The sequence below is a fragment of the Salvia miltiorrhiza genome, chromosome 6 (genome assembly GCF_028751815.1).
Source record: "Salvia miltiorrhiza cultivar Shanhuang (shh) chromosome 6, IMPLAD_Smil_shh, whole genome shotgun sequence".
In the NCBI taxonomy this organism is placed as follows: Eukaryota; Viridiplantae; Streptophyta; class Magnoliopsida; order Lamiales; family Lamiaceae; genus Salvia; species Salvia miltiorrhiza.
The window spans coordinates 28,311,938-28,330,020 of record NC_080392.1 but is presented as its reverse complement, the minus strand read 5'-3'; the positions used below and the strand labels follow the sequence as shown (position 1 = coordinate 28,330,020).

The 18,083-nt window shown below is 38.2% G+C and overlaps 2 protein-coding genes across 5 annotated transcripts; one reads left to right on the top strand and one right to left on the bottom strand.

Annotated features, from left to right (window-relative positions):
* Positions 1–525: 525 nt before the first annotated feature.
* Positions 526–1,684, top strand: LOC130990722 (uncharacterized). The gene is made up of 2 exons (XM_057914951.1): positions 526–852; positions 1,100–1,684. The coding sequence occupies exons 1-2, from the start codon at positions 526–528 to the stop codon at positions 1,682–1,684; spliced, it is 912 nt and encodes a 303-aa protein (XP_057770934.1).
* A 9,027-nt stretch (positions 1,685–10,711) lies between these two features.
* LOC130989003 (uncharacterized) lies at positions 10,712–18,044 on the bottom strand. Of its 4 annotated transcripts, none has more exons than XM_057912983.1 (7): positions 17,760–18,044; positions 16,765–16,802; positions 16,367–16,426; positions 16,215–16,259; positions 12,516–13,136; positions 12,165–12,340; positions 10,712–11,431 (listed from the first exon to the last, which is right to left on the bottom strand). In XM_057912983.1, the coding sequence occupies exons 3-7, from the start codon at positions 16,378–16,380 to the stop codon at positions 10,833–10,835; spliced, it is 1,455 nt and encodes a 484-aa protein (XP_057768966.1). In that variant the 5' UTR covers positions 16,381–16,426; positions 16,765–16,802; positions 17,760–18,044; the 3' UTR covers positions 10,712–10,832. The 4 variants fall into 4 exon arrangements, with proteins under 4 accessions (XP_057768966.1, XP_057768968.1, XP_057768964.1 ...); XM_057912985.1 differs by having other exon boundaries at positions 16,215–16,256; positions 17,760–17,996; XM_057912981.1 differs by lacking the exon at positions 16,765–16,802 and having other exon boundaries at positions 17,760–18,028.
* Between the last annotated feature and the right edge of the window lie 39 nt (positions 18,045–18,083).

Sequence of the window (18,083 nt, the reverse complement as noted above, 5' to 3'; positions counted from 1 at the left end):
CTCTCATTTCATTCTATCGCCCAACACTTACAATAAAAAAAAAAGAAAATGAGGAGGAAAGATTTGACAAGTGAAGAAAGGGCTGCTCTCATTCAATTCTTGATCATTGAAAGCAAGAATGGCAAGCCACCACGAGGCAAAATGAAGGCTGCCGAACTCAAGTTCGGCATCTCTCGGCGAACCGTGTGTCGTCTTTGGGCTGAGGCAAAGCAAAAACAGATCAACGGTCAGTTTATAAGTTCACAAAGTAGAAAAATTTGTAGACCAAGGAAAAAAAGAGTACAAATTGATCTAGAGTTAATTGCAAGCATTGAGTTATCTAAAAGATCAACCATACGAAGATTGGCTAGCGGAATAAACTGCAGCAAGAGTACCGTAGGTAGGTGGATAGATCAGGGGCTGATCAAGGCTCATACAAGTGTTATAAAACCTGACCTAACAGCCCCAAATAAGCTGTTACGGTTGAGGTTTTGCTTAGACAATATTGAGTATGACAGGCTGCAAGATAAATTGAAGTTCAAGAGCATGTACAACACTATCCATATCGATGAAAAGTGGTTCTACATCACCAAGGCTTCTCACAGATTCTATTTAACTCCAGCAGAGGCTGAGCCACATAGAAGTTGCAAGAGTAAAAAGTTCATAAAAAAGGTGATGTTCGTGTGTGCGGTGTGTCGACCAATATTTGGTGATGATGGGAGTGTTCTTTTTTACGGGAAGATAGGAATCTTCCCTTTAACAGAAATGGTACCAGCAAAGAGGTCAAGCAAGAATAGAGCAGCAGGGACACTTGAGCAAAAGCCAATTAAGAGCATAACACAACAAGTAATGAGAGAGTGTTTCATCAAGCAGGTATTCTGGAACAGAACTCTTAGTGTATGAATTCTGCATTTATGATGAATGTAACAGAATAGGGGGATGCATGAGTTCTGCATTTATGATGAATGGAACAGAAACAAGTGATTTAATGTATGAATTCTGCATTTAAGTCACTTGCACAGAATATTCTGCATTTAATGGATGAAGACTGCATTTAAGACAACAGCATATATATTCTGCATTTAATGGATGAATATTCTGCATTTAATGTATGAAACAGCTTGTTCCAGCCATTAAAGCCAAGTGGCCTTCATTTGCAAGCAAGATTATCTTTATTCAACAAGATAATGCTAGGCCACATATCAAGAATGAGGACATAGAGTTCAGAGACTGTGCAACAGCAGATGGTTTTGACATCAACATCATACATCAGCCTCCAAACTCCCCTGACAATAATATAAATGACCTTGGATGGTTTAGGGCTATTCAAAGCCTGCAAACAGAGAGTGTTTGCTTTGATGTGGATAGCCTAGTAAATGCAGTGGTTTCTTCCTTTAATGAGCTTGCACCAATGACATTGAATAAGGTTTTCCTAAGTTTGCAGGGTTGCATGATAGAGATCATGAAGGTTAAGGGGCAGAACTGCTACAAACTTCCACACATGAAGAAGGATGCACTATTAAGACAACAACTTCTTCCTCAATGTTTGGAAGTTCCAACAGACCTGGTGAAAGAGACCATAGCCTATCTACGGGAAAAAGGGGAAGTGGAAGGCATTGAAGAGCTCGAACATCGTTTAGGTATTCACCAAGCAACAGTTGAAGGCATTGAACAACAATTCAATGCCTTAATGTTGCTTGAATAGTGCATATGCAGATGGTTTTTTGTTTTTTGTAAATGCCTATATGCATAGTTGAAAGGCAAGAAGTTGTGCATAGTTCAAAACGTTTTTGTTGCTTTTTTAGTGCAACAGCAAATGGTTTTTTGTTTTTGTAAATGCAGTTTACAAACTTTTAAACTTGTAATGCAGATGGCAAGAAGCATATGCATATTTTCAAACTTGTAATGCGGTTTCAGTGTGAATGAACTTAGTTCTTGGGTAGTCACCAACACTACTCTACCTTGTAGAGTAGTAGGGCTGAGCAAAACCAAACCGGAACCGCCAAACCGAACCGAACCGAACCAAACCGGGCGGTTTGGTTCGGTTTTTGTAGTGAAAACGGTGCGGTTTGGTTTGAAAATTTTCAAACCGCCAGTTTTCGATTCGGGTTCGGTTTGGATAAAACGGTGCGGTTTATAAACCGAACCGAACCGAAATTTTTAATAATTTATTATAATATATTTTATAAATAATTAATATTAATAATATTAGAATTTATTTTCAAATTTCAACCCTATTCTCATAATCTCATTTCACTTCAGAGTATCTGCCCTAGCCGCCCGCCTCCCTTTCCCCCCATTCCAATTCTTATTCAAGTCAACGATTTCTAGGGCTCCCTCCGGCCTCCTCCCACTTCCCGTCTGGCCGCCGCAGCGCCACCGCCACCCCACCCCATTCTGGCAGAAGGCGACTGCCATCCCCACCAACAATCGCCGACCCAAGATCCCTGCCGGCGCCGCCTCTTCCTCCAGTAGAGTTCCCCGCCGCTACGCCCGCCCAGGTCCCAACAGTCGCAACTCACGACGTCGCCCAACCATCTCGCGACGCCGTCGCCTAGGCCTGACCGAGCCTCGCCGCCCCACGCCGTCGCCTAGGCCCGCCCGAGCCTCGCCGCCCCACGGTCCGACCGACCCAAGCCTGCCTCGCCGTCGACCCGTCATCCCTGCCTTGCAACCTCGGTCAGTCCCTCTTATAATTTTTGCATTATTTGTTATGTATGGCTGAAGTTACAGTAGACAGTAGGTATTCAAATTTGTTGTGTTACTTGTGTATGGCTGAAGTTACAGTAGACAGTAGGTATTCAAATTTGTTGTGTTACTTGTGTATGGCTGAAGTTATAGTAGACAGTAGGTATTCAAATTTGTTGTGTTACTTGTGTATGGCTGAAATTGGCTTATTTTCATAGATGGCGGACTCAAGTTCTAAAGAAAAGCCATCACAAACGAGTGGACCTGCAGAGCCTCAAGCTGAGACGGGTGAAGCTGAGACGGGTGATGAATCAACAACGAACACAAACAAGGGGACTATGAACAAGCGTTCTGATGTTTGGCCTCACTTCACCATCTTTTATGACGGGCTTAAAAGAAAAGCAAAGTGCAATTATTGTGGTAAGCCTTACATGTCTGAGTCTAAAAAGCATGGCACGTCTACACTAAGGAATCATCTTAATGTTTGTAAGAAGCATCCTGCTAGTGTAGACTTAAAGCAATCCCAATTATCTTTGCAAACAATACATGAAGGGGATGGTTGTGTTGAGGGTAGCCTCACGGCTTGGAGGTTTGATCAAGAGTTTTGTAGAAAGAAATTGGCTTCAATGATAATTAAAGATGAATTGCCCTTTAGGCATGTCGAGGGGGAAGGGTTTATTGAGTTTGTTGCTGCTCTACAGCCAAAATTTAAAATCCCATCACGTTGGACTGTGTCAAGGGATTGCCAACAACTCTTTTTAGATGAAAAATTGAAACTAAGGCAGTTTTTCAAAAAAACAGGTCAAAGTGTGAGTATTACCACTGATACATGGACTTCTCTACAGCATTTGAATTACATGTGCATCACTGCTCACTTTGTTGATAATGAGTGGAAATATCATAAGAAGATAATCAATTTCTGCACAATTGAAAGTCATAGAGGTGAGGAATTGGGTAGACAATTAGATGGTTGTCTTCGTGAATGGGGAATTTCAAGAGTTATTTCAATCACAGTGGATAATGCCTCTTCAAATGATACTTGCATTCAATATTTGAAAGGAAGATTGAGTTCTAGGGGTGCTACATTTGTTAAGGGGAAATATTTGCATATGAGGTGCATTGCTCATGTTATTGCTTTGATTGTGAAAGATGGTTTGAAAGAAGTCAATCCATCAATTGAAAAAGTTAGAGATGCAGTTAAGTTTATTAAACAGTCTCCCGCTAGAATTAAACGGTTCAAAGAATGTTGTGTGGCTGAGAATATTGAATGCAAGAGTATGTTGTGTCTTGATGTGTGCACTAGATGGAATTCCACTTATTTGATGTTGAGTGTTGCATATAATTTTGTTAAAGCTTTTGAGCGCTTTGAGTTGGAAGATCCATATTATCGAGTTGACCTTCCCAATGGTTCCCCAAATAGTGGTGATTGGGCAAATGTTAAAAGAATGATTGATCTTTTGTCCACTTTCTATCATCTTACTATAAGGATTTCGGGGTCTTTGTATGTTACCTCGAATAAGTTTTATGATGAGATTAGTAGGGTGAAGTTGTTGTTGAAAAAGTGGATGACACATAATGAACAAGATGTTGATCAAATGGGTGTCAAAATGATGGCAAAGGCTGAGAAGTATTGGGGAGATCCATTGAAAATGAACAAACTTATATATGTGGCCGTTGTTGTTGATCCAAATTATAAGTTTGAGTTCATTGAATATGCACTTGTTGAGGAGTATGGGGATGAAATTGGCAACAAGATGGCCAAAGGTGTGATGGATTCCATGAAAGAGCTTTTTGATGCTTACAAAGAGAAATATCAATCTCGAGGTGATACATCATCAAGCAATATTCATGAGAATGTTGAATCTTCTACTATCAATGTGGATTCTTTCATTGAAGCGGAGAGCATGGGTGATAGATTCAAAAAACAAAAGATGCAACAAGATGGTTCATCAAGCAAGAAGAGTGAGTTGGATATATACCTTGAAGACAAGAATGATGTGACTACGGAAGAAAAGGCTTCTTTTAATATCCTAAGTTGGTGGAAGAAAAATCAACATAGATATCCTATTCTTTCACACCTTGCTCGAGATGTATTGTCAATGCCAATTTCCACGGTTGCTTCGGAATCCGCCTTTAGCTCCGGAAGTCGAGTGCTTGATCCTTTTAGGAGTTCTTTAGGTGCCGAAACTGTGGAGTGTCTCATATGCACCCAAGATTGGACTAGAAGATCAAGACAACCAATCACAATTGAAGAAGATTTGGAAAGCATTGAAAAACTTGAACAAGGTTAAAATATTTTAAATATTTTGCCCTATTCTTTGATTCTTGATTTCATACTCACTAATTTGTTGTTGGTTTTTACTTTTGTAGGTATGAAGAGTGTTGGCACAAGTGGGGTTGGGACCACAACTTTGGACTCCATGGAAGTAGAGGGGTGAAGATTGAAGATAATGAACAAGAAGACATGTTTATGATTCTTGTTATCTTGCTTATTATGCTATTTATGTTTTGGAATTGTAATTTGATACACTTTGCATTTTATTTTGTTGTGGTCTTGTGGACTTGTAGTTGACAGTTGTGTGTGTGGATTATATTTGTGGCGAACATTAGGTATGCATTTTGTGGACTTTTAAGTATGCATTTTGTTGAATTTATGCATTTTAAGGGCTGCCAAAATATTGTTACCAGGTTTTTGAATAAAAAAAAATGGAACGGTTTTAGGCCAAACCGAACCGAACCGAACCGAAATTTTACGGTTCGGTTTTTTCAAGTAAAACGGTTTGGTTCGGTTTGAAATTTTAGTTGGCGGTTTGGGTTCGGGTTGGGCGAAACGGTTCGGTTTCAACCCAACCCGCCCGAATGCTCACCCCTATAGAGTAGTGGGCATCAGTCCCATGAAATCAGTAACAGCAGATACTACTACACCAACAACAGATACGTACTACACCAACAGCACCACCCACACTCCAAACATCACCACCAAATCAGTAACAACACACCAACATGCTCAAGACACCAACTAAACCAACAACACACAATTCATACTCGTACATCTCATTATTAATCATAGATGCATTTTTTTAAAAAATATGAGCATGTTCTTATCATTTCAGCAATGAAATCACCCATTAAACCCCTAGGTCTCTTGCATACAGCCACAAAATTACATTTTCAAATAGGCACAAATTCACCAAAAACATGGAAGATCTCACCCAAAACAATTCAGGAAGCAGTGTGGCGAGTAGTCGACGGTGGCCTTCGGATGCCGTGAGCCACCACTCGTCGGATTTCCTTCCCAATTCCTCCGTTTTGGCCCCTGTTTCCTCCGATTTAACCCCTGATTTCGCCGCCAAATCTTTCGATTTGGCATCGGATCTAGGGGTTTCCTCGCTCAGAAAAACCGATGCCCATGATTCGTAACAGAGAAGATCAGTATATTGACCTAAATCAGGGGACTGAGTAAATGAGAGAGGTAAGAAGGGGGTTTCATACTTTCTGATCCTTGCGGGACAAGGGCGGCGATAGATCGTAGGTCGGAGCGGAGGGGATGGACTTTCTTCGCACCTAAGCTCTCCTTCATGTTCAACCTCAGATGCACCGAGCCACGACTCCTGGGAGGCCGCCGTCAACGCCTCCGACATGGAGAACGAGAAGTACACAGGCGGTGGAGCGTCGATGAAGCCGAGCGAATCTTCGGTATCGGGGATCCACTCGTCGCTCAGATACTCTTTCCAAGGGAAGGAACGCTTCATCACTGCGATTAAGGGCGGCAATAGAGGTGGTTGAGGGCGGCGCAATTTAGGGTTTCAGCCACATGAGGGCTGCACATATGAGAGAGAAAGAGAGCATAGAGCGGCGGAAGGAATTGAGGAGGAAAGATGTAGATTTAGGGTTTCTAATTTTGCTTTATATAGTTGCCTTAATTAAGTTGTTAATAGTTCCCTAATTATGGCTCAAAAAGGGAATGAGCCAAGTAGCTTGGGACGGCCCAAAAAGGAATACGAGCCATGAATAATGGAACGGAGGGAGTAGTATTTAATATTTTTATTAATATTATTAATATTTTTATTAATATATTAATATTTTTATTAATTTCTAATATTTTTATTAATTTCTAATGTTTTTATTAATATTTTTATTAATTTTAAATATTTTAAAAATGACGGTTTTGGACTGAACCGGACCGAGAACCGATGGCAGTTTCGGTCCGATTTCGGTTCGGTCCTAGGGTTTCAGTTGGTCCGGTTTGGTCCAAAAAATATTAAAAATTCGGTCCTCGGTTTCGTCGATTCGGTCCGGTTCGGTCCGGACCGACTGCTCACCCCTAAGAAATACATTTTTGAACTGATTTGGGCCGTCAAATATGCTCTGTTCAAGGACTAAGATCTATTCTTTATTCTAACTCTTAGGGGCCTTTCTCAATTGAAGCTGACCCTATCTATTTATATATATATATATATATATATATATATATATATATATATGGAGAGGTTCAAGAAAGAACCATAAATAAAAAAAGAACGGAGAACCATTTTCAGCCATTCGATTATCAAGATCTACGGTGGATGTATCATCTTGTTGGATGAATGCAGATCCTGGGTTCGAATCCTGAAGGGAGCAATTTTTTTTTTATTTTTTTTAGTGCATTAATTTTAACAGCGAATGCATTAATTTTTACAGTGAATGCATTAGATTTGATGGTTCTCACGTTCTCACAAATAATGTAGTTCTCTCTAGAACCACACCCTATATATATATATATATAGATAGATAGATAGGGGGAGGGCTAGAATAAAAACACTCTTAAGTGTATAAAATATAAATGATTTTCAGCCTTTAGATCATCAAGATCTACGGTTGATTCGTAACCCTGTTGGATGAATTCGTGGTCTTGAGTTCGAATCCCAAAGATAACAAAAATTTATTTTTCGCAATTCGTAACTCTGTTGGATAAATTCATACGTGTTCTACATAAAATTCGTACATTAAGAAACGTTTATATTTTATACACTTAAGAGTATTTTTATCTAGCCCACCCCACCTATATATATATATATATATATATATATATATATATAGGGTTGGGTTCCGATGGATCCCTATGCTTATAATAGATCCGTAGATCCAAATCTAGACCACACATTTATGACATGTGGCGCATCAAGATGGTGACACGTGGAAACGCATTTCAAGGCAAAATCTGGAGAGGGGTAAAATTGGAATATAATTTTTGAAATTAAAAAAAAATTAGATTTTCTCAAAATAGGTATATTTTAGATGCATAAAGTTTCATACGAAAATGTATAAACTTTCATATCAAAATGTATAAAGTTTCATATAAAAATGCATAAGATTTCACCCCACCCCAACCCCACCCCCCACACCCCTGAACCCCACCCCACCCCCACCCACCCCCTACCCCCCCATCCCCCCAATTTTTTTTTTTAAAAAAAAACTGATTTTCTGACCACTGACCCACCCCTACCCCCCACCCCCCACCACCCCCCCACAAATTTTTTTATTATTATTTTTTTTTCTCAAAAACTGATTTTCTGACCACTGACCCCCCCCATCCCCCCCAAAATTTTTTTTTTGAAAATCAGTTTTAAAAAAAATAATTTGGGGGGGGGGGGTGGGTGGGTGGGGGTGGGGGTGGGCCATCAATCAGAAAATCAGTTTTTGAAAAAAAAAATTTAGGGGTGGGGGGGTGGGTGGGGTGGGGGTGGGGCAGGGGTGGGGTGGCGAAACTACCAGATTTATTAAAATGAAATGCATTTTTTGTATAATTTAATGCATTTTTATGTGAAAACTTTATGCATTTTTGTTTGATTTTATATGCATGTGAAACATGCCTATTTTTGGGGGGTGGTAATGGGGAGGGTTGGGGGTGGTGTGGGTTGGATTGGGGGGTGGTATGGGGTGGGGTGGTGAAAATACCAAAACTGGAAAAATTAAATGCATTTTTCTGTTCAAAGTTATGCATTTCATGTGAAAACTTTATGCATCTTTGTGTGAAACTATATGCATCTAAAATATATCTATTTTGAGAAAATCTAAAAAAATATATATATTTTTTTAATTATTAAATCCAAAAATTACATTCCAATTTTACCCCTCCAGATTTTGCCTTGGAATGCTTGGAAGCTCCTTGCCACGTGTCACCATCTTGATGCGCCACATGTCATAAATGTGTGGTCAAGATTTGGATCTAGGGATCTATTATAAGCATTGGGATCTATATGATCCCATTCCTATATATATATATATATAGGAATTGGTTCAATTGAGAAGCTCAAATATGTTGAGAAGTTGAGAAGCAATGTAATAGATGAACATGTTAGTACATTTTGATGAACATGGTAATTAGACACTATATAAATAAATTCTTTGAACATACCAAATACAACTGACGAACATACGAATCTATTTAATTTGTTAAAAAATACGTCACCGCCAATGATCGAACCCCAGATCAAACTCGTGTTCATAAAAACTAATTGGCATGTTCATCTATTAAATTGCTTCTCAACTTCTCAACACATTTGAGCTTCTCAATATAACCTAACCCTATATAGGAATTGGTTCAGAGAGAGAAGGGTTCAACAGAGAAGCTAAATATTGTGGAGAATACAGAATTCGTAAAATAAAAACGAACAGATCTATAATTTTAACGAACAGATCAATGTACCGCATGAACAACAATTTGCCCCGGGTTCGAATCCTGCTGGTGGCGAGTTTTTCTATATTTTTACTAAATACGTCTGTTCATTACTTATGTTGATCTGTTCGTAAAATATATAGATTTGTTCGTTCTCTCGAAAAAGATAATTCTCTGTTGAACTAAACCCTATATATATATATATATATATATATATATATATATATATACATAAAATAAACGCGCAAGAACGTATCTAAGATCTCATTATAAATAGGGGGTCTCATATATATATATATGGGGAGCGCTCCAATGAGACCCCCTATTTATAATGAGATCTTAGATACGTTCTCGCGCGTTTATTTTATCAATCCTATGACTGATATTGTACCTAGAGGGTGAAATTTTCTCTCTGGGTTCGAATCCTGGAGGGAGCGAAATATTTTAAATTTTGTTATTCATTAGTATATACTGCATTATTCATCAGTATACAATGCCTATACTACCTTGTTCATCAGTATATATGTCTTATTCATTATACTCAGTGTCTCACGAAAAATAGGAAGCCTCACTGGAGCGCGCCCATATATATATATATATATATATATATATATATATATATATATATATATAGAGAGAGAAGGGTTCAACAGAGAAGCTAAATATTGTGGAGAATAGAGAATTCGTAAAATAAAAACGAACATATCTATAATTTTAATGAACAGATCAATGTACCGCATGAACAGCAATTTGCCCCGGGTTCGAATCCTGCTGGTGGGGAGTTTTTCTATATTTTTACTAAATACGTCTGTTCATTAGTTATGTTGATCTGTTCGTAAACTATATAGATTTGTTCATGATGAATAAAAAGATAATTCTATGTTGAACTCAACCATATATATATATATATATATATATATATATATATATATATATATATATATATATCTTCAATGGAGACCACTTCCCTATATAGAGAATAGAGACCAAATCAGAGCTATTGATCTCACCAAAATCAATGAATCAGATTAATCCGAATTCTTCAAGTTTAGAAAATCCCGTAAATTTCTCATTTTTCAATTTTGGGAACCAACGAACATTATTATGAACTTACGAACATACTAATGTTCGTCGATATGTTCGTATAAAAACAAATGAACATACAAATAAATATACTTATGTTTGTAAGTTCATAATAATGTTCGTTGGTTCCCAAAATTGGAAAATGAAGAATTTACGGGATTTCCTAAACTTAAAGAATTGGAATGAATCTGATTCATTGATTTTGGTGAGATCAATGGCTCTAATTTGATCTTCATTCTCTATATAGGGAAGTGGTCTCCATTGAACTCTTCCCTGTATATAATAGAAAGAACAAGTCCTAAGTAGCAAGTAAAAACCATAGCAAATTACTATCTGAGTGTTAAGAGTAAAACTAATTGAAGTATAACACAACTCTCTATGGATACCAAAATAGAAGAGGCTACAAAAGGAGAAGTGGAAAACCTCATAGCATCTCATTTTCCTTTACACTAGCTAATCTGGCATTCTCGCGATCCTGCTTAAAGGTCCAATACAAAGGACTGTAAAACAAGCTGCACAAACCAAAGGGAACTACCATCATGGACAGAAGCCCTCTCGACAATGCCATGGCCTCCCTCGACGAGCCTAAGATAGGGTCGACAGACTTAGAATCATACCCGTATATCTTCTCTGAGAGGATCCCGACAATAGGAGCAGCAAACGACGAGAATGACACTTCAAAGGCACGGTCAAAGGCATAGATCATGGTACGGTGTTTGGGAGGGACGACCTCAGCGAACATTGGGCCGTTGGTAGCTGTGGCACACCAGCTGATGGTAAGGCCCATCAGGAAGAGTGTGGTGGCATATGTATAGTAACTGCTCACTTCCTGGGGAATAACTCTGAGGAGGAAGAGTGAGAACGGGATGCCCATGAAAGAACTGAACTGTGCGCACATAATCCTACCAGAGTAAGGGTACGCACGAGACATTCTATCTGCTATTACTCCACCGAAGAATGACCCAAGTGCGCATCCAGCAGCAAACAGACCGACCAAGGTTGCTGCGCTGTTGTGGTCGAAACCTGCAGCTCGGTAGAGTGAAATTCAGGTGCAGTGAGTGAAACTTATTTATCAACAACTGAGGTCCATATCGGTTCCCACTCCATAAAACAAAATTTACATTTTCTCTAGGGTCAATGTCTGGGTGATATATTGTAAGGTTAATCATGTTTTGTGTCTCTAACTTTTAGCGGTTTCCATAAAATGTCTCCGACTAACATTTTCTAATCATAAACTCTCAACATTTTGGAAAAGTTTGATTTATGTCCTGTATTACAGAATCAAGCAATGGAATGATAAATCAACTCACCCACTAAAGACGTTTCACAAAAAGAAAGAAGTTAAGAAGAGAGAACGCATAACTCAGAAAAAGAGAACTCAGGAAGAGAGCAGAACTCTCTCTTTTTAGGTGGAACTTTTAATTTATTTTTATTTTCCTATTGTGAAACATCATTTATTGGGTGAGAGGTGGAAAAAAAAAATCTACCTAAGAATCAAGCGACCTGACACAACATTTTATTGTTGAATTCTGTAAAGTGGGGCATAAATCAAAACTTTTCCAAAAATTTAACCCATTTTTATAGGAACTTCTGTACCATAAATAAATTTTTTTAATAGAAAAAGTTCGTTGACGATATTTTTCGAAAGACGAAAGTTATTATACAAAACATGATTAACAGTATATTGCGAGGCTCTCATTTGAACTCTTTATTTCTCTAGAAACTCCTAGTAAAACTCAGATTGTGGGAAACATACCAATTAGTTCGAACCACAATGTGATGAAAACGATTGCTGTCCAAGGCACTGAACCAACAAGACCTTGTAATACAATGAATTGAAAGGTTGGAACTTTCATTATGGTTTTCATGGCTGACCACGACTCCAACCATATCGCTGTTGAACTTGTACTTTTACTTTCCATCAAACTTTCCCTGGAACAACATATCAACGAATTAGCAAGAAGGAAAAAATTCGATAACTATCCATCCAACTAAAACCCTTCGGTTGTACCATACCTTGCTTAGAGATATACGATATCTCAGAATAAATAGAGGCCAAACATCAATTATGATGCTAATTTCTACTGAACAACCTATGCAAACATACCTATCAGACATCTTGCTTGTATCATGTATGCTGATATTTCTTTTTGGCTCTACAACAAGCTGATAGACAAGGAATGCAATTAAACAACTCAATGCTCCCATTATCATGAAGGCACATCGCCATCCAGGTATGCCCCATAAATCGTAACCAGCCATAACAGTGGCAATAGCTCCACCTCCTATGCCACCGACTGTGCCAACGAGATTCAGAAAGCCAAATCCAGTGCCTCTTATACCATCCATATAGCTATCCGCAATGAAAGACTGAAGTGCTGGTATCACAATTGCTAGTCCGAAGCCATTTATTGCTCTCCAAAATGCGACTTGAAACAAATACTTGCTTACTCCGACAGCAGCTGTTGATAAGGCCCAGCAGAGAATGCCAATTGTAAGAATTGTCGGTCGGTCATAACTGATAGCCAATATACCTGCCACAGGTGATGCCATTCCCTGGACAAAGTTCCGGATAAACGTGAGATATCCAAGATCTGATGGCCCGACATCAAAAGCTTCACTGACTTCTTTATAAACAGCTGGAAGGAGATTCTCATCAGCACGCTCCATTATCGCAGCCATGTTGATGATAATTAATGAGAGAGAGATCCCAAAAAATGTTCTTGTTCTGTAGTAAATGGACACATAACCCATATCAGATATTGCATCAAAACTCTTTTCATACCGTCCAAATACAATAAGGAAAGTAGTAAGTGTGAATTTTGGCAATCTTATTACTGATATGTGAACAACTACTGAATGCGCAAATATCATATATGAATGTTAAGATCTAAATATACAAATCGGCTAGGGATGTAGATGAGCAAAAGCTATTCAAATCTCAGTTCGAGAAAAGCTCGTTCAAGCTAGTTTAGTGAGTCTCGTTATTCATAAACAAGGCAATTTCTTGAAACTCCGAAAGAGAAAGAAGAGTAAGAAAAACTTTCAAGGGATAATATATCCTCAAACACCCCAAAGCAATGATTATTTAGATTTGTGATTACAGATCCCCATAAATAGTGAATCAAGAGATGAAGTGGTGAAGGAGAGAGAGTTGTGGGTGGAAAGCCATGGATGACGAGGTTTTGAATTAATAAAAGAAAAGTACAGGAAAAGGCTAAAGCCCGGGCATGGGCATTGCCTTGACACCAAGAACACAACCACATAAATAGGGTGGTGATTTGAGTAAATCATGGCAGCCAGGGCCTTAGTTTATATTTTAAAACATCGCCAACCATATTGACCAAGAAACAATGTATACTAGCACACTCTTCAAAGGATCTTGCCAATGGATCCAGAAAGTAACCTTAATCAATAAACAAAATATCAGGACGTTATTATTATGCACCCAGAAAAGACCAAGCTCAGGTTGAACCTTGGACAAGACCTAAGCAAAAGAACAGTGTCCATAGATGTGCTCCAGAGTGAACAAGCTACACCTAAATAACACACACCACTAGGGATCTGAAGGATGTACGGATCTTTCCTTTGGACCACATCATGAGTAGGTAACTGACCAAGTCAACGTACCTAATACCAATCATGAAAATAGATAAGACCTATGTGGGCACCAGCACCTTTGTGGCTTACTAAACTCCTATCAGGGAAGAAGGTCATGGGATGCGAATCTATATTCTGTTGTATATAAAGTTTATGGTAGGACAGAAAGCTTGAAAGCAAAAAGGGTTCACTTAGTTATAGCATTGATTACCAAGAAACGCTTGCACATGTGGCTAAGCTTAACACCATATGGTTCTTATGTAAATTGATGCCAAACTCAACTAGGGATTACATCAATTGGACAAAAAGACACCTTCTAACATGGGGATCAATGAAGATATACATGGCAATTCCTCCAGGACTCAAGCAACCAAGAAGTTTGTAGACTTAAGAAATCCTGTGTGAATTGAAGCAGTCTATGGGATTGAAGCTATCCTCATGGGCCAGGTCCGGAAAATCAATTCAAAAGTAGGGTACTAAAATCCTAAACCCACATATGAATGTTCTCAGCACCCTCTACCAATCCCACATTGATCTCTAATAGATCCAGAAGGGAACTCAGTTCATCCAATTTGGAATCACCCAAGTTACGATAAAAGAGAAAACTATTGGTCAATGAGAGAAATTCAACAAAAGAAACCTAAACCTATTACTGCCTCTCGAACTCCATTTATATAAAGGAGAGCTGGAATAAATCCTATAGCTACAACAGTTAAAGATGCAAGTCTAATTTCCTGTAAAAACTGATTAGTTATTATCTTTAGCTATAGTTTCTTTTATGACAATTTCTTCATTATAGCATATCAATTTGATTTTTCTGAAGTTTAAACACCAACATATATAATATATCATATGTAAATGGTTTAAGTTTAATAACTTAAAAAGTTGTTGTTGCTTTAGTATTGTGATTAAAGTTTAAGCCTTGATTAGTTTTTGTGATTATTTTGTTTCAACATGAAGTACAGGTGATTGATTGTTTTTGAGAGAAAACTAGCATCTGCGTCTTGGCTAATACAGGTTCACTGAGAAATAATTTCTTCAGAATACAATGGACTCCACCAAAGTGACATCAACAGTAATCCACATTGCAGAATGATTAAGGTAAAGGAAGGTTGTGCTTTCTGCCTACTGTGTGGATTAGTTTTAGAGAATAAATTTCTACAAGGAATAATATATTGCATTGTAGATTGCAATCAGTAAATTGAGATGTTATTAGTCTGCATGGAATACTATATAGAAGGTATCCTGATTCGTCCATAAAAATGAATATCAGACACTAAAACAAGAGGATAATGAACTGCAAAAACTCAGCAATAAATCGCAAGCTCTATATGAGTTCAGATACTTAAGCATCATCTGGGGTATGTCTTGTTTGGAGAACTTTAGATTTTCAAATAGGGAGATTTGAGTTGGGAGTATTGGTTAATAGTAAGAATGCATGTATATTCCAGGATTGGGGGAGAGAACAATGAATATTGGTGTCGAATCATGCCTGGGAATGTGGATATTGTTGTATAATCTAAATGGCATGATAGAGTGGCGCCGAGTGGTGTCTGGAAGAGTTACACCCGGCGTGGAAAGAAGGCATGCTAGGCAGCAACATCGGATAATTAGGTGTAGTGATTATCTTTTAGTGTAATGTCATTCCGCGCCTAATTATCCGATGTTGCTGCCTTCCTGCCGCGCCGAGTGTAAACCTTCCAGACACCACTCGGCACCACTCTATCATTGCATTTCAGCTGTCTTAATTCAAATGTAAATACAGCAAGTATTGATAAATAACAGTAGATGATTTAGATGGTTTTACCGCAGTTGTTGTGAGTATGAGTTGATTAGAATGTAAAATTGGAGGTAGAGCTTTCTGGAACTGGGAGTTGGATTCCCAGTTTTCATATGAACATGAGTCATAACAACAGTTCGAGTGTGGGACTGCTGACCCCAACCCAAACATCCCCATAAGTATTTGAAATTGAAATTCTAAAATTTGACTACATGTGTACCAAAAAAAGAACTTCCCAGAGATAAGATATATGCGTATTGACTTTCTTAGTATAGATTACCCATATTTAAAATTTAGCATATGAATACATTGCTTCCACTGAATATATCATAACTTTCGACCTCAAACACAGAAGAAACTTAATAACTTAATTAGGACACAAAGGAATGCTAAAACTAGTCCAGAAGAGGAAAAGAGTTCACTCACTTATTCATACTGCCAATCTTCTTCTTTCCCGATCTTAAGAAGCTGCTGCAGACAATAGACAAGCACCGGCGGTAAGAAAGACTTTAGCACAACTATTTCTTGAAGAAGTACAAATGTTCGAAAAGAAAATATGCTTCTTGTATACAACTTACGAGTTGCTGAACATGTGCAGTGATTGATGCAGAGGTCAAAACTCCTGCATTATTTCTAGCCTGAAATTCAAAATTGTGACATCAAGTCATAGATACAGGAAACTAGAAACAAATCAGAGAAAGGAGCAACATCACTGTGGACGAGATGGATAAGCCAAAATCATCATAAAGTGTAAGGTAATGCCCATTGTTACATAACTATCCTACACTCGTAAGCATCCTAGGCATCCTATTAGGTGCCATAATAGCATACATATATGAGATAGTTGATGCTTTGAGTATATAGCTAGCTAAGGTTTTGTATTCTTCAACCCTTGAAGAATTTCAGTTTTACCTACAAACCAATGGTAAATAATTGGTAATTCCTAAAAGAAGATTGAAGAACTTTTTTGGTTTACCTTTGAAACTACTCGGTGTTGATGACTTTCAAGAACGGCTGTAAAACAATAAATAGATGATAAATTAATTTGCACATGATGCTTTTTTAGGACTGGGGATAAGTGGTGCTCTTGAAGCATAATGAAGGTGCTCTTGAAGCATAATGAAGATAAGAGACATCTCGATGGTCAAAGAATTAAAATGACAGGATTAGATTTCAGAATGCTACTCACTTGAAACGTTTGACTTTGAGTAGGAGAAAATTTAATTTAATAATAGCCTGATCAATTAACAGTTACATTCCCTCAAGAAAGAAAAAGTTACATTCGTCACCTCATTAATTGCAAAAACCACTGAATTCAGAGAATATCATCCAGTATAGATTTTTACAACAGATTCCGAAAAATATACGAAGAAAAAGGAAGCCTCACACACGTTTTCAAAATGCTGAGATCAACACAAAAACCACAATATCTAAAGGAGATTATTAGATAGCAGAAATTCGAAGATGTAGGACTTAACATCGAACTTAGCAAGAAACAAGCCCGTAAAGTTTCCAATCGTGCGTCAGGAAAGAACATAACAAATTAACAACTAGGCACTATGTTCCATTAGGTTGCCTCTGAGTTGAGGGATTTGAGATGCAACAAGACTTGAAACCAATCCACCGAATATATAGTGAATTCCAAATCCATACCAATCACTATAGTTCAAAATGAGAAGGATTTGAAATCTAATATAAATCCCAACAATCAACGATTTACTGCTATGGATTTCAATTCTTCAATCAAAATGCAATCTACGTCGCTCTCATATTCCATCGGATACTGCCCGTGGTCAGTTCGACACTCAATTGAGCTCTAGCTCTTAACGATTCCATTATGAAGTAAAATATGGGGTCAGAATCTCAACCTTTCAGAGAAATCATTTCATCTCAACCAGCAGTTGACCAAACGAGTGAAAACTGAAAACTTGGAGGAGATAAGAAGAACCTGAGATCGAGTCAGGAATCTACCTCGACAGCTATTATGGCTGGGATCGGCGGTGCTACGGCGGCGGGCGGCTGAGCGAAGGGGGCTGCGCTTGAATTGTCAACTCAACAGAGTGTAGGAGTTGTGCGTCGAAAACGATACAAAGATACGTTCGAGTATCCAGCCGTTGAGCCAGATAAACCTCCCGCCACGTCAGCGCCCGCCTATATTAATTAAACATAGAATTTTCTCTTTCACTTTCATGGCTCGTGTCACGTCTGCGATTCATGCCAAGTTTTGTGGAATTATTTTTCGTTTTTTCTCATGACTTTTTGGCCCTATTTATCACAGCTCAAAGATATTTATTT

What these genes read in the sequence shown, in the direction of transcription:
- LOC130989003 (XM_057912983.1), bottom strand. An exon ending in ACAAGCAAGATGTCTGATAG is followed by an intron (nt 12,341 to 12,515) that starts GTATGTTTGCAT and finishes ATGTTGTTCCAG; the next exon opens with GGAAAGTTTGATGGAAAGTA. An exon ending in ATTGTGGTTCGAACTAATTG is followed by an intron (nt 11,432 to 12,164) that starts GTATGTTTCCCA and finishes ACCGAGCTGCAG; the next exon opens with GTTTCGACCACAACAGCGCA.
- LOC130990722 (XM_057914951.1), top strand. Translation starts at nt 526, where the DNA reads ATGTACAACACTATCCATATCGATGAAAAGTGGTTCTACATCACCAAG. An exon ending in GAGAGTGTTTCATCAAGCAG is followed by an intron (nt 853 to 1,099) that starts GTATTCTGGAAC and finishes TGTATGAAACAG; the next exon opens with CTTGTTCCAGCCATTAAAGC.